This window comes from Macaca mulatta, chromosome 15 (assembly GCF_049350105.2).
Source record: "Macaca mulatta isolate MMU2019108-1 chromosome 15, T2T-MMU8v2.0, whole genome shotgun sequence".
In the NCBI taxonomy this organism is placed as follows: Eukaryota; Metazoa; Chordata; class Mammalia; order Primates; family Cercopithecidae; genus Macaca; species Macaca mulatta.
Window position 1 is genome coordinate 37,681,947 of NC_133420.1, and position 26,715 is coordinate 37,708,661.

At 40.4% G+C, this 26,715-nt stretch overlaps 1 protein-coding gene across 15 annotated transcripts in view; it reads left to right on the plus strand.

The window, feature by feature from the left end:
• The window catches only part of CDK5RAP2 (CDK5 regulatory subunit associated protein 2), a 191,452-nt gene that overhangs the window by 57,662 nt on the left and 107,075 nt on the right, over positions 1-26,715 (plus strand). For all 15 annotated transcript variants that reach the window (XR_013405629.1, XM_015116954.3, XM_028834907.2 and 12 more), the window contains one exon: positions 3,704-3,922. Coding sequence is in view for 14 of the 15 variants with exons in the window: in XM_015116954.3 (XP_014972440.3) it covers positions 3,704-3,922 (219 nt within the window). In the remaining variant the exon portion in view is untranslated. The remainder of the gene's footprint in view (positions 1-3,703; positions 3,923-26,715) is intronic.

A 26,715-nucleotide genomic window follows, 5' to 3' on the forward strand; every position in this document is an offset into this window, starting at 1 on the left:
TGCAGCATGAGTTAAATAGCCAGCGTTCACAGGGTTGGCATCAAGCCTGACACTGAAGCAGCAGCAGGTGATATTTAAACTCTTGAAGTGATTGCCAAAGTTCAGAAGTACAGAGGTGTGAATTCTAGTCACTGGTATCACCGTGAAGGTAATAGTGTGGGCTGGCTGCTGCTACCTCCATACTCATTTAAAAAAAAACTTTCAAACTGGAAACGGTATCCTCCCAGCTATTAAAGTAAAAATGCACATTGTAGGAAATTTATAAAATACTTAAAGTAGTAGTGAGAGGTTGATAGAAATCATCAGTAAACTCACCTCTTGCCTTGACTCTGTGCCTCGACTCTAATGCATATTTGTACATATATACATATACACTTTAAAAAATTAAATAGGATCATAATATGTATTTTGTTCCATGACCATTTTTTAAAATTTAACATTCTTGCCATGGCAGTATATACAGACCTACCAAGTCTTTTCTTTTTTAATTTTTATTTTGAGATAATTGTAGATTTACATGTACATTCTTTGTACCCTCTACCCAGTTCTCCCAAAGGTAACATCTTGCATAATTGTGATGTAATATCAGGACATTGACATTAGTGCAGTCCTTTGACCTTATTCAGATTTTTAGCAATTGACATGCATTCATTTGTTTATGTGTGGGGGTGTGTGCTGTTTAGCTTTGTGCTACTCAATCTTTTTAAACAACTGAGTATAGTCCATTATATGGAGGTAACATCTTTACTGGGAAGAATGTGGAGTGGGACATGGATTTGAACCTTGACTCTGCTCTTGCAGAGAGCAAGTAGTAGTAGTACAGTCTCTGTATTAGTACATTCTCATGCTGCTAATAAAGACATACCCGAGACTGGGAATTTACAAAGAAAAAGAGGTTTAATGGACTCCTCTATATAGCTGAGGAGGCCTCATAATCATGGTGGAAGGCGAAGGAGGAGCAAAGACACATGTTACGTGGCACAGGCAAGAGAGCATGTGCAGGGGAACTGCCCTTTATAAAACCATCAGAACTTGTGAGACTTATTCACTATCATGAGAACAGCATGGGAAAAACCTGCCCCCATGATTCAGTTACCTCCCACCAGGTCCCTCCCATGACGTGGGGATTATGGGAGCTACAATTCAGGATGAGGTTGGGGTGGAGACACAGCCAAACCATATCACTAACTCTAACCTTGGGCAAGATATTTGAGCTCTTCCAGCCTGTTTGTGCATTGTAAAATCTACATAATCACCCAAGGTTTAAAGGTTTAAATAAGAAAGTGTACCTGGGCACAGTAAATGTTGTTAGCTCACCCTTAAATTAGGTCGTATTTGGACAAAAACAGAGTACTTTGGTCTGTTTTTCAAATTCTTGGTTAATAGTGTTATTATATATAGCTTTTGGTTTGTGGAACCTCTCTATTATTTTTTGATTGGGAATGAAAGATAATGGAGTAGATAAAGGAAAGGTAGAGCTAGATTTATTTATGTTGTACCCACTGAAATGGCAATTTATGTATCATATGCTATATGAGATATATATTATATGAGATATATGATATGTGAGAGATATATCATGAGACATCTCATATGAGATATATCACATGATACATATCATATGATACACCACAAATGAGATGTATCATGATATATCTCATATATGTGATATATGATAGATCTCATATATATCTGATATATGATATATATTATGTGTATATATATTTTTTTCAGACAGAATTTTGCTCTGTCACCCAGACTGGAGTGCAGTGGTGCAATCTTGGCTTACTGCAACCTCTGCCTTCTGGGTTCAAGCAATTCTCCGGTCTCAGGCTCCTGAGTAGCTGGGACTACAGGCGCATACCACCATGCCTGGATAATTTTTGTATTTTTAGTAGAGATGGGGGTTTCACCATATTAGTCAGCCTGGTCTCGAACTCCTGACTTCAGGTGATCCACCTGCTTCAGCCTCCCAAAGTGCTAGGATTACAGGCGTGAGCCACAGCACCCAGACTGTATATCATGTTTAATCTTCACAAGAAGAAAATAGAGACTATTCCTCCCAAAGTGTTGGGATTACAGGCAGTGAGCCACTGTGCCTGGCCAAGGATGTGTTTCTTGATATGAGTGTATTCAGTTTGTGAACATTTGTTCAGCTGTACACGGATGATTTGTGTACCTTTCTGTATATATGCTATATTTAGTGGAATGCTGGTAAACCAGCTTTCAGAAAAAAAAGAAGGAAAAAATAATAATTAAAAAAAAAGAGGCCATTACTTCCCATTTCACAGATGTGCATATGTTTGATAATCATATGTATTTTCTTTAACTGTGTATTAATGAAATACCACATACTCTTGACTTGTTTTGACCATGGACTTTGCTGAAATTGCAGTCTCTCAGGCTGGCCATTGAACTAGCATGCTGACCACTTTTTTTTTTTTTCTCCAAATGAATCTGAGTTTGAGCCACTCTGATGTGGATGAACATTGGAAGTGCTTAGATTTATCTCTGCTTTTTGTCAGCCTAAATAACAGAGAGAATCTCTCGAAGAGAAAATGACACTTATTCAGGAATAGGACATAGCAGTGGGAATACATGTACCATAGCTATGTGCATGTTCAGGGAGATTAAGGAAGCAAAGATTTTTAAAGAAAAATGACAATTACATGATTGTATTGAGATACTTATCCTTGGCTACAAAGATCAATAACAAGGATGACACCAGTCCTAGGTTGGATAGGCAGTTGCTGGGCAGATGTCCTTGCAGAAATATTTTTTTGTGTAGGATTGCAGTGGCCCTTGTGCAAGGTTGTGGTTTTTACAGAGTCTTTTGTGGCAGTTTTTGTTCTGAGGCATTTATGCCTGAGTAATCTGTTTTCATATACCCGAATCTATTTGTCAAGGTTGTTTTTTTATTTTTATTTGATTTTTTATTTTTTTAAACACAAATAACTCCATTTTGATTCTGACAACTTTCACATTTTCAAATGAAGGTCTTCATTTTCTACCATTTAAAAATGACTTAAATTGTTTTTTAAACCATTATTAAAGTAACATGCTCACTTACCTTAAAACATTTGAAAACACAGAGTTGTGAAGAAAAAAAATTAACTATAGTCCCACGCAACTAAAGATAGTCACTGTGAAAATTTGTGCTTTTCTTTCTTTCTTTTTTGAGACGGAGTCTCGCTTTGTCACCCAGACTGGAGTGCAGTGGCATGATCTTGGCTCACCACAACTTCTACCTCCCGGGTTCATGCAGTTCTCTGCCTCAGCCTTCACAAGTAGCTGGGACTACAGGCACCCACCATCACGCTCGGCTAATTTTTGTATTTTTAGTAGAGACGGGGTTTCACCATGTTGGCCAGGCTGGTCTTGAACTCTTTACCTCATGATCCACCTGCCCCGGCCTCCCAAAGTGCTGGGATTACAGGCGTGAACCACGGTGCCCGGCTGAAAATTTGTGCTTTTTTTCCTGGTCCTTTAAGAAAATACTTCTTTCATACAGCAGTAGACTTTTCTTCCTTAACATCCACATCATAAGAAATATTATCTTGAGTTGCTTTGGTTTCTGAATGTTGTCTATGTTAATCTTTTTCTTTTCTTTTTTTCCCCTAAGGCGAAAAAGAGCCCAGGTTTCTTGGTTTGTTTCATGAGGTATGAAAATTAGCTCATCTTTCCTCTCTGCCTTCTCTTCTAGGGGTCTGAAAACTATGAGGCTGCTCTATCAGGAAAGGAAGCCCTTTTGGCTGAGCTGCGCTCACAAAACCTCACCAAGAGTGCAGAGAACCACAGACTGCGTAGAAGCATTAAGAAGATCACCCAGGAGCTGAGTGACTTGCAGCAGGAGAGGGAGAGACTGGAGAAGGACCTGGAGGAAGCCCATCGAGAGAAGAGCAGAGGAGATTGCACCATCCGTGTGAGTACCGCCTTGCCCTTCTCACACAGTGGACAGTGCTTTGTGGGGCCATGTGGCTGTGTCTGGTTGTAGGGTGGTGTTCAGTACAGAAGACTAAAGAAAATACTTTACTTATTATCTCACTACCTAGAAATGACCAGCTTCATTTGATCTATTTGGTATTTCAGTCCTTTTATTCTCTCTCTCTCTCTCTCTCTCTCACTCTCTCACTCTCACTCTCTCTCACTCTCTCTCTCTCTCTCTCTCTCACACACACACACACACACACACACACACACACAGAGTTGTTATCAAATTGAAAATACAGTTTTGTATCGTGCTTTTTTAAGTTTAATGTTCTCTGTCTGGTTTGTTGCCATGTAATGAATGTTCTTCAAAAACAATTTTTTTGTGCCAGCATAATATTTCATCACTTGGATGTATGACAATTTATTTAACTAGTTCTTTTTTGAACGGCGTTTAGATGATTTTACTTTTTTTTTTTTTTTTTTGCCTTATGACTTCTGCAGCAAACATCCTTGTACATAAATATTTATCTGCTGATTCTTCCTTTGTTGTTTTTTTTGAGATAGGGTCTCACTCTGTTTCCTGGGCTGTTCTTGAACTCCTGGGCTCAAGTGATCCTCCCACCTCAGTTTCCTGAGTAGCTGGGATTATAGGCACATGCCACCATGCCCACCTCACCAATTATTCCTGATAGAGGTATAATAACTGGGCCAAAGAGTATGAATTTTTTAAGGACTGTTGTATAGATAAATTCAAATTGTTCTACAGAAAGATTATACCAGGTTTCTCTAGGTGATCTTTTTTATGACTGTACTCTATTTAGCATTGGGTATTAGCGTTTAAAAATCCTCTCTGAATTTGGTAAGCTTATTAAATTTCAATTATGCTTAAACTTAAATATTCTGTGTCTTTTAATTTAATCCCTCCTGAGAACATAGCCTTGGTTCAATCAGGTAAGATGGGGGTCTGGGTCTGAGTGATCATTGCCATGCAAGTTAATTGAATTGTCTGCCTGAGATCCTGGGCCAGGCAGTCATTAGAGTAGAGGACTCAAAAGAGTACCAGTGGTTAGCTCTATGGTGCCTGCTGCTGATGGCACCAGGATCCAGAGGTTGAAATCCCAATGTTAACACTGAAGAAAGAATTGAAATGCAAATGTTTGTATATTTTAATAAAATTTTAACAAACATTAATGGGTCCATAAAGGAAATCTGGAAAAATTAGAAAATGGTAGCCATAATTCCACTACCCTAGCAAAGTAACTCTGTTTTCTGTACTGCCATTCAGTCCTGGTGCACCTGGGCTCTTGGTCTAATCAGATTCTAAATACCATTCTGTCTTTGATCACTTAGTCTATCATAGGCACCATCTCATGGTGTAGGCTCCAGAACGATCATGTTGAATGCTGATGCATACTCTTTCACTGAATAGATTTCACATGATTTACTTAATAATCTCCTTTGTTGGACATTTTGGCTATTTAAATAATGCCACAATGAACGTCTTTCGACATAAGGGTATTTTCTCTTGAAATCCCTAGGTTAGATCCTGAGGAGTGAGATTACTGGGTCAGATAGTGCCTATATGTATATATATGTAAATACATATTTTTTGAGACAGAGTTTCACACTGTTGCCTAGACGGGAGTGCGGTGGCATGCTCATAACTCACTGCAGCCTCAAACTCCTGGGCTCAAGGGATCCTACTGCCTCACCCTCCTGTGTAGCTGGGACTTCTGGTGAATGCCACCATGCCCAGCTAATTTAATTTTTGTTTTTTGTGGAGACAGGGTCTGGCTGTGTTGCCCAGGCTGGTCTCAAATTCCTGGTCTCCAGTGATCTTTGCATCTTGGCCTCTGAAAGTGCCGGGATTACAGGTGTGAGACACTGCACCCGGCCAATATTTTATACTGGTTGGTTAATCATGTTGCCAAATTATTTGTCCAAAAGGCTGGCCCATTTTATGCTGCCACCAGCAATGTTAGAGTGCAGTAGTATATTGCGTGTTATTAAAAGACCTGTTTCTCATATTTATTCAGTGTTATTGAACACACAATGTATCTGGTTTAGATACTGATGGAATTACAATACGTAACTCCTGAAAGTTTTCTTTTTCTAAGGGAGGTGAAAATGCTATACAAGACAAAACGCAAAACAATTTAAAATCCACAGCTAATTAATATAACCTATACTCAGTGCAAAAGATCGTGTGTGAAGCGGTAGTCAAGGAAATCTTCTAGGAGGGGCTGACACTTGAGAATGAGAGGGGTCAGATTTGAGTAGTGTGACTTTATGTAGATGAGGTAAAGAAAAGGCTGGCCAGAGGGTCCATTTATACAGCTGCATGTTTCATAATCAATTCTTATATCCTTCACTATTAGATGACAATTTTTTTAGTTTAAAAAAATTATCCCCCGTCCCCTACTGCTATTATAATGTTTGTGTGGTAAAATTTGGAAGGCCGAGGATGAGGGGATGACACACACACACACGCACACACACACACACACTCTCTCTCTCTCTCTCTCTCATAGATAATGTATAATATGTAGTTTTTTATATCATAACTTAGTCTTTGTAATCATTTGAGATGGCTGTATAATATCAAGCATATATACTGTAATTTCCTTAGGCATACCTCTGTTGTTAGACATTATTTGTTGGTTTCGTAATTTACTTATTCATGTAAACTCTGGTGTTTCTAGAAGAATTTTGGGCTGCTGTGGATAAAAAGATGTATTAATGCATAACATGTATACGTCTTCATATGGAGGTATTTGGCAAGGAATGGAAGGGGACTGTGATGGCAATAGGGCAGGGATTGGGGTGAGTATACTGTCGGTAGGACTTTCTTGTGAGTGATAGAAACCTAGCTTGAACTAAGTTTGGCAGAAAGGGAACTTGATTGCCTTGTGTAACTAAACTGCTGGAAGGACAGGGGCACTGGAAAACTGCCAAGACCAGACTCACTCTCTGAGAGCTGGCTTCTTTTTTTGCATCCATACTCCAGTTCCAAGAGGTTGGACTCATTGCCAGCCATGTTGGGATCACATCTTCCCAATTTATTGCAGAAGAAGAAGAAGGACTCCCACACTTTGCTGCCCTGGCTGGTTTCTTGTCAGGATGGCCAGATGGGTGATGTACTGAGAACCCCAATTTGGGTCACATGTTCATTGTGCCTTGGCAGAAGGGTGTGTGTGTGTGTGTGTGTGTGTGTGTGTGTGTGTGTGTGTGTGTGTGTATAACATCATTGGCAGCCTCCCCTAGAACCACATGTTTGGAAGGGGATGAGCAGGTACCCAGAGAAAGTGGTATTTTGTTTCAAGGCACTGGGCAGACCAAAAGTAGCTGTATACTCTAAATGCTTTCCTCAGGTGAGCATGCCGGTGACTCAGGCTTCCTGGCATCTCATCATGACTACCTTTATACATCAAGTTACATACATGTTTCCAACAAGATGATTTGGCCACGGTTTCCTTCTTTTTGTATAGATATTGCATCACAGTCGTATCTCTAGTTAACTTTTTTATATTCTAAGAATTTGATGTGTGCATCTCACATGACTGTTTTACACCAGGTCTTGGGAGTACTGGCTTACTCAGAGTCTGAGGAAACATGGTGGGGTGGTGCCTTTGCCTTATGGTGCTAGGATAAATGCACAGGTGGAGCATAACACACTAGCCTTGCATAACTTCCCAGCTTGTTTCTGGTAACTAGGCTCCTTATTTAACTGGAGTGCCTCCCACTCACCAGCTGCTACAGGTGTTGCTTTTGGATTGAAACAGAAAAACCTAGACCTTTTGTGATGTTTCTGTCCTGGCAAAAGAAAGGAATCCATTCATACATTCAGCAACGTTGAACACTGTGCAAGTCCTCTACCAGACAAGGAGAAAATACCATAATAGAGACATGAACAAACTACCACAGGAGCACAGAGAAAGGAAGTGGCTTGCAGGAGCAGGGAAGGCTCCTGGGGAAAGTAACTTTTGAACTGGTTCTGAAGTTTGAGCTAGAGGTTAATAGATAGGCAAGGGAGAGGAGGGTTTTGTATAGAAGGCAAAGGTTTAGAGGTTGGAGAGGGTATGGTGATTTTGGGGAAGAAGAGTTTGGGGCCGCAGTGAAGGGTGGTTCCTGTAGGGATGTGTCAGGAGATGAACCTGAGAGATGTTGGCTTGTGGAGAGCCTTGGATGCAGAATCTGGGCACCTGGATTTGAGGTGTAGGCAAGGGGCCCTGGGCGGAGTAGGGGTTGGGTATGCCAGTCAGAGGACTGACAGCATCAGATTTGCAGTTTAGAAAGACTAGTCTGAGGGATGTCTAGAGGATGGATTGCTGAGGGAAAGCCAGGAAACAAGAGGAGAAAAGGCTTTTCCTTAACACATAAGTCAGGCTCTGAGAGGTCAGGGTTATGGGGGAAAAGAAAAGGAACCTGTTTCTTTGTAATGGGGGTGCTCAGCTGTGGCTTGTAGGGCTTGACTTGGTGCATATTCAATGCTTCATCCATGAGGACTCTAGGATATTCACCTTTGGGTCCCTTTCATGTTTACTCAAACTTTGCTGCATCCCACAGGTAGGATAAAGAAAACATTGATAAGAACAACATCCAAAACACAGGTCTTGTTCTCAATTCACGTTCAGCTCAACCCTCATTGTCTCTTTGGTTGCTATTCAGAGTGGTAGAAATAAAGCAGGTATGATCCTCAGGAGTAGATTGTACTTTACAGTTTATAAAGATTGCCTGTGTGCCCACGTGATGCTCCCAGCCTTGGGTTTGGGCGTAGAAAATGTTTTTCCCATTTTACAGATTAATCTGTGCCTCAGAATTTACATTGTTCGGTCATCGTTACATAGATGGTGATATGTATGTGACATGGATTCAGGTCTATGGACTCTATCTAATTTCAGGACTTTGCTAAGATACTACACTGTTGCTATGCCAAACCATCAGTAATTATGTTGAGAATACTGTGCTTTTGGCAGAAAGGAAGACTGGTATATTTTCAGCTTTTCAACAGACCAGAATAATACATTCTCAAGAACACCCAACTTGAAGTATTCTGGCTAATTGAAGCTGTAAACATTGTAATTTGTTCCTTTTGTGTTTCAAAAATACTTGCAGAGGTTTATAGAAAGTCATAAGATTAAATGAAATTAAAAATAAAGGCTTTAGGGTCAAGGAAAAATAAGAGTGACTGGCAAAATGGAACCAGAATGAGTATTTTAATTAATTCATTTGAGACAGGGTCTTACTCTGTCACTCAGGCTGTTGTGTAGTGGCATGATCCTAGCTCACTGCAGCCTAAACCTTCAGGCTCAAGTAATCCTCCTGTCTCAGCCTCGAGGAGATAGGACTATAGACATGCACTACCACACCTGGCTAATTTGTTACATTTTTGTAGAGAAAGGGTTTTGCTATGTTGCCCAGACTGGTCTTGAATTCCTGGCCTCAGGCAATCCTTCTACCTCAGCCTCCTGAAGTGTTAGGATTATAGGTGTGAGCCACTGCGCCTGACCCAGAGTGAGTATATAAAAATGCACACTGTGGCTGGGCACGGTGGCTCATGCCTGTAATCCCAGCACTTTGGGAGGCCGAGGTGGGTGGATTGCCTGAGGTGAGGAGTTCAAGACCAGCCTGGTCAACATGGTGAAACCCTATCTCTACTAAAAATAAAAAATTAGCTGGGTGTGGTGGCACCCAGCTACTTGGGTAGTCCCAGCTACTTGGGAGGCTGAGGCAGGAGAATCGCTTGAACCTGGGAGGCAGAGGTTTCATTGGGCCAAGATCGTGCCACTGCACTCCAGTCTGGGTGACAGAGGGAGACTCTGTCTCAGGAAAAAAAAAAAGTACATGTTGTGATATCCTTCACAGTGCTAAAGAGGGGGACTTATAATTCAACTGGTAGTTCCTGGCAGGGAAAGCAAAAAGAGAAAATCAGTTACAAGGTCTCCAGTGTCTGTAAGAGGAACATGTCAAGTGAAAGGACGGCTTTTGCTGGCACTGAGGCCCAAGGAAAGAATTGCCTCTGGTGGGCTATTATAAAGAGTACTTTGAGCAGTTTATAGCGTCTTCAACAATACCCCATTCAACAAAAGCTATTCTGCATGGGGCAGATCAATGTTATCCAAGTCAGTAAGTTTGTAAGTAGGTTTTCTGGGACTATATCTAGCTGTTTCCCATTATTCTCTTTTTTTGGACAAGAACTACAAAATCAGTTGGAAATGCTGCAGCTCTGTTTTACAGATGAGCCCTGACCTAAAGCCTATATACAGGATCCAGATCAAGCAGTCCTGGTTTTTGTCGCATTCCTTGAATTTTGATGGTAAGCCAATCATTATTCTTGGATGTGATCAAACCATCCTTTGCTCATGCCAACAACATTTATTGCCAGTCTCATTGTGCCTGTTCTTTAGCATTTTGTAGGGAGGCAATTTTTTACTGAAAATTCAGCTTGGTTCAGAGGCTTATGAATTCAGTGTCTGGTTGTGCATGAACACTGAGAAGTTGAGCCCCGAGAGTCAGTTCTCCATGTTTGTTTGTTTTAATTGCCTGTGATTGCAGTGACCTAGTGCCAGTTGACTCAGCATGTGTTGTAATTTGCAGTTTTTTGTTTATTCAATACAAATTTATGGAGTACTTGTAACAATATTGTTAGGCTCTGGTGAATACAAGCTTTGGTTTTTACTTTGGGAATCTTATTTACAATGAAGAAGGTCAAAAAGTGAGGATCACAGATAGATCCCCTGTATTGTAGTATACCTCCTTGCTGCCAAAGGGGCCCGTATCCCTTCAAGGAAATTCAGGAGACCTTTGCAAAAACAAACAAAAAACCTGTTGTTCCCAAGTCTATGCCCCAGCTGTGATGTTTAAAGTGGCCTACTCTTGAGGTTAGTAACAGGGATGCTGCTTGGATCCTCACATCTTTGCCTTCATTTGATACATTGTCAGAGCCAGAGACCTGGGCTCTCCTTTTAGTGTGTGTGAGTGTGCACACGTGCATGAATGTGTGTGTTTGGTGAAGGGTGAGAGAAATCTTTATTTTAGGTGCACTCTCTCTGGTTCAGGTACTTGGTATTCTACTCAGGGTGGGTGCGGGAGAGAAGCAAGCTAAGGTTTTTTTCTTCTCCTTTATAAGCAACATATATTAGACATTGGCTTAGTTGTATTCCCCAGACTGTTTCAGAATGCTTTCATCTGTTATGAGACCTGTCATCTGCTACCCTGACAAGTGTGTGCTTCAGTACCTGGGCACTTAGCTCTGTGGGGATGCATTTGCTGGCTAAAGCCCAAAAATCTCATTAAAGTTGTACCTGTCACCCAGCTGGCTAATCCCATGTGCTTTGACAGGAGTGGGTTTAATTTCAGGGTAGTTCAGCCTGAACCTCCCAGTTCTCACATGTGCTCATTGATGGATATCTCCAAATGAGATCGTGACAGCATTTAGAACATCTTTTGGTAAATCAGAATCAAAACATGGCATTTGGAGACAGTGTCTCTACAGGCTGGTTGGTTAGGGCTAAGACCACAGACCTGAGATAGTATGTTTTTTACTAAGGGCCAAAGCTCTCCTCTTGCCCTAAATATATATATATGTGTGTGTGTGTGTGTGTGTATATATATGAATTAGGTGTGAAGATTTTGAGTTGGTATCTTTATAGAATAATGTGCAGTTTAAATGACCTATGTTGGAAGAAGTACTATCTTTGCAAATTCCAGTTTCTTATGAGAGAGGCTGAAGGCAGAAACACTGGAGTCAAACTGGTTTGGAGTCCTGGCTCCATTACTTACTAGTTGTTGAACTGTGAACCAGCAAATTTGCCTCTTTGAAGCATAGTATGCCCATTTCTTATCAGAGTGATAGTGGTTAGTTGTTAGGTTTATCTGAGAGAGGGAGTGACACTTAGCATAATACTTGACACATCATAAATGAGCAATAATTGGTAGCTATTTTGATGATGATGCCTTGGCCTGGGGCACTAGAAACTTAGCAATTTCAGTGGCCATCTTTGGAACAGCGGAAAATAGTTCTCAACTTGGGTTGCAATCTCAGCTTCACTTACAAGTGCTTAACTTCTAAGCCAACAGCTTAAACTTGCTAAACTTATGTTCACTCCCCTAAAATGGGGTTGATTATATCTATTTTAGGATTAAACAAATGAATAGTAAAATGTAACGTGTGAGAAAATGCCTGCCATGGTTCCTGGCACAGAGAAGTTGATGCTCAGTGTATCTGATTCCTTCTTTTCTGTCCTGTTTTCCTGCTTTTAATTGTGTGGCAGGTACTGGCTCAGGACTTTGAATGACAAATCATCACCTGCTGGAATCTACCAGATGCTGTTGATTAATAAATGCTGTCTTCCCTTTTACCAGCCAAGTCACCAAAGCTATAAATTTCTTCCTTGATCAACAGTAACCTCTCTGAAGAAAGTGCTTGTCTCTTCCTTTCCAGCTGATTGATCCCTCTAGGATGGGGAGTCGGAGCACTCTTCTATTGAGAAACTCCGGAGATTCTCAGTGGCTCGCACCTGGGGCTGCTGTTAAAGCTGCTTTAAAAGGCTGTCCCCAACAGTTTTCATATGGAATTGCCATAATCTCCATGGGGCACAAACAGGGAGACTTTCCCTTATGTCACCTTCTCATTTTATCATTTCTGTGCCAGGCTCTGTCCTGGTCCCTAGTAGTCCAGGACTGAATCAAATCATACACAGTTTCTGAAGGAATCTAGTGAAGAAATAGCATAGACATACAAAGAGCTAATTAAAATATAGTGTGATAAGTCCTAATAGTGGGATGGACTGCGCTTTGGAAGCGCAGAGAATGGAACTGTGCTAAGAGGCTAGAAAAGAAGGGAGGGAAGGCTTCACAGAGGAAGTGGATTTGAGCTGAGACTTGAAGGATAGGTAGCTGTTTGCCTGGGGGAATGGGAGGTGGGAATGCATTCCTGGTAGCAGGAAGCCCTATGCCAAGGTTTGGGGTCCATGAATGAGCCTGGCTCATGGGGAACAGTGAGTGGGGCTGGAGGAGGGGGCAACTGGTGAAAGCTGCATCAAGCCCTTTGCTCAGAACTTGTGCAATCATCACAGCTAGTACCATACTGTTAGGTGAGGCACATGTTTGTTAGTTCTTTATGCCAAGGACTGTTTCATGGTGGTGGCCTCCAAGTTTTTTTTCCTCCAGCATATGAATTGTTTGTTTGAATGAACTGTTATGGAGAGAAGACACAAAAGTGGAGCTGCTCAGGGTGAAGTGAGGTAGGAGGCCTGGCACCCACCTCCCTGCATCATCTGTTTCCACCACAGTCCCCAGGAGCAATGAGGCTCCACAAAATGTGACTTGAACACCACTCTCACCTACTAATTCTGGAAATTCTCCTTATATCACAGAGTACCTATTCCTCATTAAGATTGTGGAAAAATTTCCTTTGTATATTTACAGGTAACCACTGAGCACTTTGACAAGCTTTCTTGCAGTGAAACCTGATAAGGTGGAAATTTGATGGATGAGAACCTTCTCATTCTCCATCTGGCCAGAGATAAAACAAAACTAGCAGGCTGGGGGAGGAAGTGTGAGGGCTTGGCCTTTCATTTCTAATGTGATTCTAAGATTTTAGGACATGTTATTTTTCAAACAATGCAGTTAATTTTTTTTTTTTTTTTTTTAGTCAGCCAGTCTGCTCTAAGAGAGCCCTGCTATACAGAGGCAGCTCTCAGCCCAGTGCTGGTCTGGAGTGCACCTGTGAATCTTAAGGGAAAATTGCCCATTAGTGTAGAAATTGAGGCCATTAGTTGACATCATCATACAGGTCTTGCTGTGGCAGCACTGACTTTAAATTAAGGCGGTAGTCTGGTATAGGATAGGATTCTTTTTTTTTTTTCCCCTGTGTAAACCCTTTGTTCAGAAGCAAATAAAACAGATGCACCCAGGGGGGCTTTGCAGATTCCTTAGGATGGTGGTTTTTTTGTATTGAAATCAAATATAATTTTCTGTGTTCTTCCCTAAGCTACCGAGTCAATTTCTAGAGGAAGGCCCAAGAACATGTAGTTAGAGGATACTGATATCCAATCAGGTTTGGGTATTCCTAATCCTAGAGCTTTTTGGGTTTGGCTTGTAAAACCACTGGCATAGTAAAAAGAATATAGATAGACCTGGTTTCAAATCCTGCTTCCACTACTTTTTACCTATGTTACTTTGGTTAAGTTGCTTGAAGTCTCTGAACTTCAGTTTTCTGATTGGTAAAATAGGTATAATTAAAATATAGACATCCCTCAGGAGATATTAGAGATTGGAATAAAGTGAGTCATATGAATTTTTTGGTTTTCCAGTGAATATAAAAGTTATGTTAATACTATACTGTGGCCTATTATGTGTGCAACAGCATTATGTCTAAAATAACAACATACATACCTGAATTAAAAATACTTTACTGCCAAAAATACTAATGATCGTCAGAACCTTTAGCTAGTTGTAATCGTTGTTGGTGGAAGGTCTTGCCTCAATGTTAATGGTTGCTGACTGATCAGGATGGTGGTTGCTGCAAGAGTGAAGTTTGCCACCTTGATGAAGTCTTCCTTTCACAAAATATTTCTCTATGGCATGTGATGCTGTTTGTAGCATTTTACCCACAATAGAACTTCTTTCAAAACTGGAGTCAGTCCTCTCAAACCCTGCTACTGCTTTATCAACCAAGTTTACATAATATTCTAAGTCTTTTGTTGTCATTTCAACAATGTTCACGGCATCTTGAGATGGAGAAGATTCCATTTCAACAAAGTACTTTCTTTGCCCATTCATAAGAAGTAATTCCATATTTGTTCAAACTTTATCATGAGATTGCATTGCAGTCTCATCATGAGATTCAATTCAGTCACATCTTCAGACTCCACTTCTAGTTCTCTTGCTATTTTCACCATATTAGCAGTGAAGTGAAGTCTTGAATCCCTCAAAGTCATCCATGAGGGTTGGAATCAGATTCTTCCAAACTCCTGTAATGTTGGTATTTTGACCCTTTTTATGAATCACAAATGTTCTTAAGGGCATTTGGACTAATGAATCCTTTCCGGAAGCTTTTCAGTTTACTTTGCCCAGATCCATCAGAGGAATCACTCTTTACAGATGTATTTCTTAAAGACTTGAAAAGTTAAAATTACTCCTTGATCTGTGGGTTGCAGAATGCATGTTGTGTTAGCAGGCGTGAAAACAACATTCATCTTCTTGTACATCTCCATCAGAGCTCTTGGATGACCAGGTAATATTTTAAAAGCAGTAATATTTTAAAAGGAATCTTTGTTTCTGAACAGTAGGTCTCAACAGTGGGCTTGAAATATTCAGTAAACCTTGCTTTAAACAGATGTATTGTCATTTAGGCTTTGTTGCTCCATTGTAGAGCACAGATAGAGTAGATGTAGCATAATTTTTAAGGAGTTCTGGAATCATAAGTGAGCACTGGCTTCCAGTTAAAGTTACCAGCTGCATTAGCCCCTTCCTTATTAGCCCCTCATAAGGAAGTCACCCTGTCCTTTGAAGTTTTGAAGCCAGACATTGACTGCTCCACTCTAGCTATGAAACTCCTAGATGGCATCTCCTTCCAATGTAAGGCTGTTTCATCTGCATTGAAAACCTGTTGTTTAGTGTAGCTACCTCCATCAGTTATCTTAGATCTCTTGGATAACTTACTGCAGCTTCTACATCAGCACTTGTAACTTTACCTTGCACTTTTATGTTACTTAGATGACTTATTTCCTTAAACCTCAGGAACCAATCTCTGCTAGCTTCAATTTTTCTTTTTTCTTTTTGCAGCTTCTTCACCTCTCTCAGCCCTCATAGAATTGAGTAGAGTTAAGGCTTTGCTCTGGATTAGACTTTGGCTTAAGGGAATGTTGTGACTGGTTTGATCTGTTCATACCACAACTTTCTCCACATCAGCAAGGCTGTTTAGCTTTCTTACCATTCATATGTTCACTGGAGTAGCACTTTTAATTTCCTTCAGTAACTTTTTCTTTGCATTCACAATTTGGCTAACTGGTGCAAGAGGCCTAGCTTTTGGCTGTATTGACTTTTGACATGCCTTCCTCACTAAGCTTAATCATTTCTAGCTTTTGATTTAAAGTGAGAGACACATGACTCTTCCTTTCACTTGAACACTTAGAGGCCACCATGGGGTTATTCACTGGTCTAATTTCAATTTTCTTGTATCTTAGGGCATGGAGAGGCCTGAGGAGAGGGAGGGAGACAGAGGAATGGCCAGTTGGTGGAGCACTCAGAACACACTTTTATCCGTTAAGTTTGCTGTCTTATATGGGTGTGATTTGAGGCACTGCTAAACAATTGGAATAGGAATATCAAAGATCACTGATCACCATAACAGATACTAATAGTGAAAAAGTTTGAAATATTGCAAGAATTACCAAAAGGCGACACAGAGACATGAAATGAACACATGCTGTTGGAAAAATGATGCTGACACACTTGGTTGATACAGGGTTGCTGCAGACCTTCAGTTTGTAAAATACAGAATCTCTGTGAAGTGCAGTAGAGCAGAGCACAATGAAATGAGCTATGTCTGTACCCTGCTTCATAGGGTTGTGAGAGTTGAATGAGGTGATAGATAAAGTGCCCAGCACTCTCCTAAATGTCACAGAGTTTGTAGAAGAAAATGTCAGGTGGTATTTTATGATGATTGTTGACGGCCTGAGTAATCAAATTGGGCTTTGTGGAAGAGGTGGCACTTGAATTGGGCCTTGAAGGATAGTGTGCTTTCTCTAGGTGGAACTGGAGGGAATTCATACTTTTTCCAGGGGGAGGGGACTGGTAGATACAGGCAGAGAGCCTGAAAGTATGTTAATTAAATGGTTGGGTGAAGGGGACTGGTTGCAGGTAAAGCTGAAATGTAAGCTGAAGCCCCGTAGTAGGAGCCTTGAGTAGACTCCTTGTAGAGTAGCTTCATTCTGCAGTTAACTTGGAGTCACTGAAGGATGCCAAGCAGAGACGTAACGATCAGAGGTCTACATGTGGTTTGGTGGCGTGAACCCAGAAGCAGCGAGACCAGTTAGGAAGCTGTTGCAGTTGACTAGCTGGGAGCTGAGTTCTGAGGAAGGCGGAGGCAGTAGGATGTGGGGTGGGGAGCTGTCTGGCGGAAGGAATACTTTTCTGAGTACTGCAGCGTCTACCCTTCTTCCTTTCTAATTAAGGAAGGAGGAGTTACTAATCTGAGTGATGCGAGTTCAGGATATTTTGGGGGCCATCCTTGTTAATGGGTGAGTTATAAGAACCTAAGTTCCAGATTCTTTTGCCTTCCTGCTCTGACCTAGACAGGCCTAGCCTTTGCTGGACAGGCCGACTCCCTCATTTCCTCATCAGTCATCTTTGTGCACTTCTACTTCTACTTGAGTAAGAGGACTTGGGTAGCTCCCTAAGCTGCATACACCCTCCCTTTTCCCAAACAGTAACAACAGCAACTACCCATAACCCTTAATTTTATCAGAAAGCACTTATCTGGATATGAGATTGTTGCAGAATTGTACTTTGATTCCCATTCTGCTATTGTTGTGTATAACTCCTTTGAGAACTCTGGGGATAACAGGAGTGATTGACAGGGCAGGATTTGGACACTCTTGGCCGTGAAAAGCACGAAATCCTCGCTTTTCATCTCCTAGGTGTTCTATGTTGAGGGTGTGCTGCACCTTGAGACCTGGGTTAACTGTTGGATGACAAGGTGCCTGTGAGAGGGAGGGGCAAGATCTGAACCTTGTGGTGAGGTGGGGGTGGTGGTGGTGATGCCATGACCATGTGAGGAAACTGGGTAGTGAGGATCAGCCTGGGGGTTGTATGTGGGGACAGAGGGAGGTGAGATGGCTTATTTGCTCTGTACTAGCTTCTATACTGGGCACCCATTGAGCATTCTCTCGTCCAGCCCTCCAAGGACCCTGGGAGTTTGCATTATTACCTTCATTTACCGGAAAGGAAACACTCAGAAAGATTTAAGTTATCCATGTCTGGTCACACTGCTAGTTAGCAGTAGAGGCAGGATTCAAAACTAGGGCTGTCTGTTTTCACAGTCCAGGAATATCGAAGGAGGTTTGGAAAAACCACCCAAGATGATCAATTTTCAGTTCTGATTGTTGTTCTCAGGCAAGACATGCCATCTCCATGCCTCCCCAGAACATTTATTAGAACCCCACTGGTGGCAAGTGCATGAGCCTGTCAGCCGTTTGTGTTGCCATGGCAGCCACTGTTCTTCAGGGCCACCTCCGCACACAAACCTGCCACCCCACCATGGTCATTTTACTTTAAACCTTCTTTGACTGCTCTTCACATGAGGTTCAAGGTGCTTGGTTCTGCCCCATTCATTAGTAGGAGGGCCTCAATCTCAGGCTAGAGAGTCCATCAATCCAAGTCCTTAAGAAATGATAAATTAATTTCAGGTATTGGAATTATTGGCTAGTGGAAGCCTATGTCACAGAGTGGTTTTATGTTTCCTTTAGCATTAACAATAGCACATATGGGTGGAAAAAGCACAGAATTTGGGGTCACACTGACTGGGGTTTGAACTTCAGCACTAGAACTTACTAGAGCTTTTGTAAAGCTTTGTGAAAATCTCTCAACCTCTGTGGGCCTTAGTTCTCTTTCTGTAAAAACAGGATTAATAATACTTACCATGTAGGCGGTCATTAGGGTTGGAGATATTTTATGTAAAAATGCCTTGGCCTGTGCGTGGTTCATAGCTGGTTCTCAGTAAATGGTGGTTTCCATAACTAATGAGTAAAATAAGAGAAGCGGTCTATACTCTTCGGTATCCTAACTTTCCCCAGGATCCTGATGATGCTGTGGGCCCTCTACCTACCCCCCCACCCCAAATGTACACACACACAAATTTGCATAGGATACCTGGCCCAGTCAATGGTCCTTAGGTTAAGAACTCCTAATCTTGGGGAATGACAGAACTACATGTCCTTTGTGGAATTCTGTAACAGGTCATTTTCGTGTTGTCAACTCTGTTAGGGGATTTGTGGGAGAAATGTGGCACATTAGTATCCCTTATCGCTTAAGCCATGTAAGACGTTCTTAACCTAGGTAGCTGAATTAAAAATTAAAAGGAAATTAAAAGGAGAATGGAATAAATGGTTGCTGAATACATATACATGCACTGGAACTTGAACCAGACATCAAAATATGGGTCTGATAGTTGTTTGTATAGAGGAGGAAACTGAATCTCGGAAATGAGGTAAGTGGACCTGTAATTACTGTGCACAGGAAAAGTGCACACTCTTTACTCAGCATGATACATGAACATTTTTAGAATTAACGGGTATGCACGATCTTTCTAGGATGACATACACATTTATTGTGAATTTAAAGGTGTACCTAAATGTCTGGCTTAACACAGGTTTTATAGGTATTCTTCACAGCATTTTTCAGGGGAAGATTTCTAAAAGTGAGTGTTAGATGTACATTAAGTGAATTGGGATCATTGCGTTAGTGAGTCATGCAAAAGAGATCTAAACCATGGTGTGGAGGCAAACTGAGAAGATTCGGAATGAGAGAGACCTGGAATAAGGCAGGTGCTGTCCCTTGGTGATGGTGATCTTAGGCAAATGACCTGTCTCAGCCTGTTTCCTCATTCATAAAATGGGAGTAGTCCCATCCATCTCATTGCTTGATTCATTCAGTCATCCAACAGATGCTTATTGAGTGCTTTCTTGGTTATCTATTGCTGCATAACAAATTACCCCAAAATGTGGTATCTTAAAACAACAATCATTTCGTTATACCTCATGAGTTTGTGAGCCAAGGACTTGGGCAGGGCATAGCTGGGTTTTCTGCTCCAGGTGGCCCAGGTTACTCATGGTCTTCAGCTGGTGGATGGGGTGGGCTGGAGGGTTCACGATTTTTTCACTCACATGTCTGGTACCTTGTCGGGGATGGCTGGAAAGAACAGAAACTGACACAGTATCACTTCTGCCATATTCTCATGGTCACAGCAGGTGCTACGCTGCCCAGATTCAATAGGGGGAACATAGAGTCCACACCTCTTAATGGAAGGAAAGTCAAATAATTTATGGCTATGTTTAATCTGCCACAGTGTCTGCCATGTGCCAGGTACCATTCTAGGTGCTGGAGATATAGCAGCCAACAAAATACACAAAACTCTCTGCCGGAATTTGCATTCTGGTGGGAAAACTGTAAGCAAAATACACATATAAATTAAATACTATATTAGGAGGTACCATGGGGTACAATGGTGCAGGGAAGGAATATGGAGAATAGGGTGGATGGTCAGGGAAGACTGGTCTGAGAAGATGATGGTTGAGCACTCACTTGAAGAAAGTAAGGGAGCAACCTGGTGAACTTTCCAGATAGAGAGAGCAGCAGGCTTAAGGGCTCTGACCTGGTGTGTAAGAGGAATGGCAAGACAGCCAGGGTTGCTGGAGAAGAACTGGTTGGGGAGAGCCACAGGAGAAGAGGCCAGCTGGTGGGGGCCTTGTGGGTCATCCTATGTTGTGAAGAGTAAATACGTCATTATGAAAGTGTCTAGCTCCTTGCCTGGAACAATGGTAGGCTGTTGACACACAGTAGCTTCTATTATTGATAGAACTCAGATGTGGGAGCTCCCAGGTGTAGGAACTTTCAGGTATGGGAGTTCCCAGCACCCGCCTTACTCCACTCAGTACCTACTCTTTAGCCACAGTTGCTCTTCTGGCACTGGTGGTATTGACTGTTTCTGAGCAGTCACTGGCCAGCAAAACACAATCAGGAAGGCAAAAACATGATGATAATCAGCCTCATAATCAGCCTCTTCTCTAATAGCGTTAGTATGGTAGCTAGACCTTGCCTTGGTAGATTTTGTAATGTAGGGTGAAAATGAGCTTGTGTGTGTATGTTTGTGTATGTACACCTTGGGTGATTCTTGAGAGATCAGCTTTGCATTATGACTCTCCTTGAAACTATTTTCATTCATGGCCCACAAGGACAATTTGTACAAGGAGAAATTCAAACAATAGTCAAATATATAGAAGCATGATTGGCAATCAAAGAATGCAAATTCAAAGACTTGTGAAGAACCTTTTTATACCAATTAAATTAGCAAACATTTAAGAAAATATCAGTGCTGGTGAGGATGTGGTAAAACAAAAAACTCCCACTTGGTGATTGCATTTTTGCCACTGTTTTTTTGGAAGGAAGTTTGTCACTTTATAGAAAGAATCCTGAAAACATGCTTATCCTTTGCCCTAGTAATTCTACTTTTGGGGATTTAGCCTAAGAAAACAAATCAGAAGTTAGAAAAAAAACTTGTTTTATGCTCACAGCTATTCTTTGTTGTATTTTCTGTACTAGCAAACAGTTGGTGACAGTGGGAAAGTAGTTAAGTGACCTAAGAGACATGCATTAAAATTGGTAAGCATAAAGATCATGTGATATAATCATGTGGTATGATCATGTGGTATCTTTTGCTTTAGGCACGGCCTCACCACCTGTCCCGCCTTCCTTTAGACTAAAAGGATGAGCAGAGCCAAGTTGGAAGCTCCATATTATAGCAGCTCTCTAGACCTTTCTCATCTCTGTACTTTAAATGAAACAAAGCAAAAAACTTTTCTTGACTTTATACTCTTAAACTTTTCTTGTTATTTAATTGTTCTTTTATGTCATCATTATTTAATTGCTCTATGCTCTTTGTAAGCCATAGTATAATGGAGTAAAGTGAAATAGGGTAAAGTCCATACCAAACTTAAAACTGTACAAAAATTAGGGCTGCAGATGGACAAGAACTGAAAGGAGCCACCTACTGTTTGAAAATGGTTTAATATATTGCCATGACTGTATTTTGGGGGAGTGTTTTTATTCTTTAGCTTTAGAATTCTGTTAATGTTGCTTTAGTATCATTTGTATAATAAAATAAAAGAAAAACCCTTTCTTTCCTTCTCCAAATTGAATTTCTATTTACTGACATTTATAATTCATGATAAGTTCTTAGTCTGGCTGTTTGGAGTAAAGGTTTAAGGCAATCTCATCATCATCCTTTTGCCCAAGAAAAAAATTAACAATTTTTAAAGCATTTTAAAAAATGTTACTTTACCAATTATGAATGTAGTGTCTGCTTAGTGTGAAATATTTTAAAATTGAGAAAAGAATAACACAATTTAAAAAAATCGTCTATAATCGTGTGTTCTGATACTTCTTGCAGGTTTCTAATAAGTACCTTAAAAAAAAAAGACCCTGCTCATTATGGAAAATTGAGAATACCCACAAAAGGAGAGAGAATAGTATATTGAATCCCTGTGTGTTTGTCTCCCAGCATTAGCCATCGTAAACAGAGCTAATCTTGTGTCATCTCTGCCCTCCCCCTCATTCCCTCCTTTTTAACACTGAATTATTTTAAGCAATTCCCAGACATACTATTTTATCAGTATTTCAGTATGCTTTAAAAAGTACCATTTTCACTTTCAAAAGGGTAGTAATCTCTTAAAATTACCAAATAACCAATAAATGTTTAGATTTCCCTGATTGTCTCATTAAAAGCAATTGTTTGAAATAGTTTGTTTAAATCATGATCCAAGGATGGCTGTGGTGGCTCATGCCTGTAATCCCAGCACTTTGGGAGACTGAGATGGGAGGATTGCTTGAGCCCAGGAATTTGAGATAAACTTGGACAACATAGTTAAGACCTTGTCTCTAAAAAAAGATAAATTGTGATCCAAACAAGGTGTATACATTGCATTTTATTTATTTATTTATTTATTTATTTATTTATTTATTTATTTTAGAGATGGGGTCTTGTGATGCATGTTGCCCAGGCTGGTATCAAATTCCTGGGCTCAAGTGATCCTCCTGCCTTGGGCTTCCAAAGTGTTGGTATTACAGGCGTGAGTCACCACACCTGTCGATATGCTTTTTTTTTTTTTAAACCTTTTTATTTTGAAATAATTTTAAACATACAGGAAAGGGGCAAAAATAATATAGAGACTTCCTATATATCCCCTAGTGTTAACATTTTGCGTAACTGTGGCATACTTATCAGTATCAGGAAATTAACATTGATGCAACACTATGAAGTAATCTACAGACTCTATTTGAATTCTGCCAGTTTTCCCATGAGTGAGCCTTTTCTGGTTCAGGATCTCATGAAGGATCCACATTGAATTGTCATGTCTGCTTAGACTTGGCTAATATGGAACAGTTGCTCAGATTTTGTCTTTTATGACCTTGACTGGTTTGAAGAGGACTGGTCAGTTATTTTGTGAAATGTTGTTAAATTTGGGCCTGCCTGGTGTTTCTCTCATGTTAGGGTGATCAGACCCAACAGCAGGTTGTGGGGGCAACGAAGTCCGTCGGAATCAAAGGAATGAGAAAAGACAGTTTGAAAGAGAAAGTGGGACCAGGGGGCCATCGCTAAGTATGGAGGCTGTGAAGGCCTGGAGCTCTGGAAGCCCAGACTGTTTATTGGTGATCAAACAAAGAAACAGGTGGTGAGAATATGGGAAAGGGCAAGTACATGATCTACAGCTGTGACGGTTTAGCATTTCCTTTGCGGCATATGGAACATGTTCTGCTACTTGAGATAATGGAGAGCAGGTTCTTTTAACTTGATACAATTAATCCTTGGCGAGCAAGGAGCAAGGAGCCAGCAAGTCTAGACACATTCCAGAGCCACAAGGGGTTTTAGTCCCTGATTCCTGGATTCTGTCCAAGCCAAGAGGGGTTTTATGCCCTGGACTTAGATTATGGTGCATCAGGGTAGCCTTCCACCCTTCAGCACAGAGCTTGGTGTTCCAAAGGCCATAAGGAGTTTTAGACCCTGGACCCCGGGCATGTTCCAAGACTCTTTACATTATGTCAGATATCAAGCTCTGCTTCAGCTTCTCCCAATACTCAGCTTTTCTCCCAACACTCTCATGATTAGATTGAGGTTGTGTGTTTTTGGTAAGAATAGCATGGAAGTGACGTGCTCTTCTTGGTGTATCTTATTTGTAGGTGCGTAATGTCAGTCTGTCATTATTGGTTAGGTTAGTGCTAGTCACTTGGTTAAAGTGGAATCTTCTGGGTTTCTTCACTATAAAGTCAGTATTTTATTACCTTTATAATTAATTTTGTGGGGAGGTCTTTTGAGACTATATGAATATCCTGTTTCTCTTTATGCTTTGAAGAATTCTTGCATTCATTGATGATTCTTACGTGCAACAATTATTACTGTGGTGTTTACCTAGTTGTTATTTTCTTTTTCTATCTTTTCTTCTACTCTTATTAGTTGTAAGTCTACTATGAGGAAGAACTGTCCTCTTCCTCCTTCTGCATTTGTTTATTATTTAGTTATTTGTTTCTATCAGTATGGACTTGCAGATGTTGTTTTACTCTATAAGTTATAAGCCATTACTATCATTATTTATTTTATTGTTCAAAGTGACCCATATTTGGCCATTGGGAGCTCCTTTAAATTGATTCCTGTGCCTTTTCAACATAACTCTTTGTTTTTTGAGCAATTCCTTGCTTTCTAGGAGCACAAGATCTCCTGGGCTCATCTTGTATTATATTTTCCCTGCTCCAGGCCTGGAAGCAAGTATTTTCCCAAGAAACACTGGTTTCTTTTATTGGAAAATGGTATTTAGAAACCAAGATGTGAATGATGGGTATCCTCATTACTACTGGAGTGTTACTGCCTCTAGGATTTGTCAGTGTACAGAGCTGAAATATGTGTATGACACATGCATACAAACATCTATATATCTTTCCAGTTCTGTGTGTATGTGTGTGTGATCATGAATTCAGACTGATTCTACAGAGTTCATTCTTCCCTTTCTTTCCTTTTCTTTCTTTTTTTTTTAAACTGAGTCTTGCTGTATTGCTCAGGCTGGAGTGTGGTGGCGCCATCTTGGCTCGCTGCAACCTCTGCCTCTTGGGCTCAAGCGATTCTCCTGCCTCAGCCTCCCGAGTAGCTGGGATTGGCATGTGCCACCATGCCCTGCCCATTTTGTATTTTTTTGTAGAGACAGGGTTGCCACCACACCCTGCTCATTTTTGTATTTTTTGTAGAGACAGGGTTTCGCCATGTTGGCCAAGCTGGTCTCAAACTCCTGACCTCGAGTGATCTGCCTGCCTCAGTCTCCCAAAGTGCTGAGATTACAGGCCAACTTTTTAGCTTATTGTTTAATAAGTAAGCAGGTTTTCCCTCTTTTTTTTTTTTTACCCCATGTAATTTATTTGTTGAATATGTTGGGTCATTTGTTCTTTAGAGTTTTTCACATTATGGATTTTGCTGACTGTTTCTGTAATGTCATTTGACTTATTTCTCTGTTGACTCTATTTCTAGTAAAGTGGTAGTTTAGATAAGATGCATGGTCAAATTCAGGTTAAATTTTTTGGCAAGATTACATCATAAATGGTCATTTGTACTTTCAAGTATTTGATAGTCCCTCTTTTTGTGATGTTACTAGATATTGATCATTTGCAAATGGTGATAATTTGATTTCATTATTCCTTCTTTTATAGCTGAATACGTCTATAAAGAGAAACTTGGTTTTTCATCACCTATTTAGTTACCCTGAGGTGCAGCTCATACAGGAAAGTCAAAACAAGTTCCCTAGAATCCTCCGATGGTGACTGTATTATTAGCTTTCTATTGCTGCTTCAACAAATTACCACAAACTTGGTGGCTTAACAATACAAATCTATTATCTTGCAATTCTAGAAGTCAGAAGTCTGAAATGGGTCCCACTGGACTAAAATGAAGGTGTTGGCAGGGCTGCATTCTTCCTGAAGGCTCTAGAGGAGAGTCAGTTCCTTGCCGTTTCCAGCTCCTAGAGCCTACCTGATCTCTAGGTCTGAGTCCCCTTTCCATCCTCAGAACCAGCAATATATTTGCATATATGCAGGTTATACTGATTGTGCTGTTCTAGGGACTGTACTTTAGAACCACTGCTTTAAAGAACCCTGTTCTTTTTTTATAGGAAAAGGCATTTAGAGACTCTAGTCTGGATACCAAGGAGGACACCGATTCTAACCTTTTTTAGGGAAAGAAAGGAAACAACAGAAAATAGAAGTTCATATTGATATTTCAAATTCACATTTAGAGTGACAAGTTTTAACTTCTTTTATGTTTGTATTTCTTTTCTACTTAAGGTTTTGGATTTTATGACAATAATTGTTTAATAAATATATATGTTATATATACTCACACAGTTTCAGAATAACATTACCAATATCATTACTTATAAGATGATTACTAAAAACAGTTTAAGATTTTTTTACAACCTCTTTTGTACTTAGAGAAATATCCCACTAGGGATGTACAAATTATTCTGCTTCAAAGTTATTGAAATAATTTCTGTCTTGTTGGGTTAACCAGTTAACTGGTTACAAAGTTAGATTCTTTTGTTTGCTTGCTATTTTTTCAGTTTTAGGGGATTTTTATTTTATTTTGAAGATAATTGTGTAAACATTTAAATGATTGCAATGACACATCTGTAAAATGAGTTCTAGTCTCTGTCTTTGTCTCTTCTACCTTATTCTCTCTTATACCTTATAGGCAGTGATTTAATTTGTTTTATGGTTAAATAAATGGCAGTATGCTATCCATACTTATTTCTCTTGGGTCTCTGCTGCTGCCATACACATTTAACAAAATATTCCGAAGATTACTTTAGGGCAGTATATTTATATATAGAGAGAGAGTCCTCATTCCTTTTCCTTTATAGCTTAAGAGTGCTCCACTGTGAGAATGTACCATAGTTTATTCCTCTATTGGTGGACATTTGGATTGTTTACAGCCTTTTGCTATTATGAATAGTGCTTCAGTATTATAAA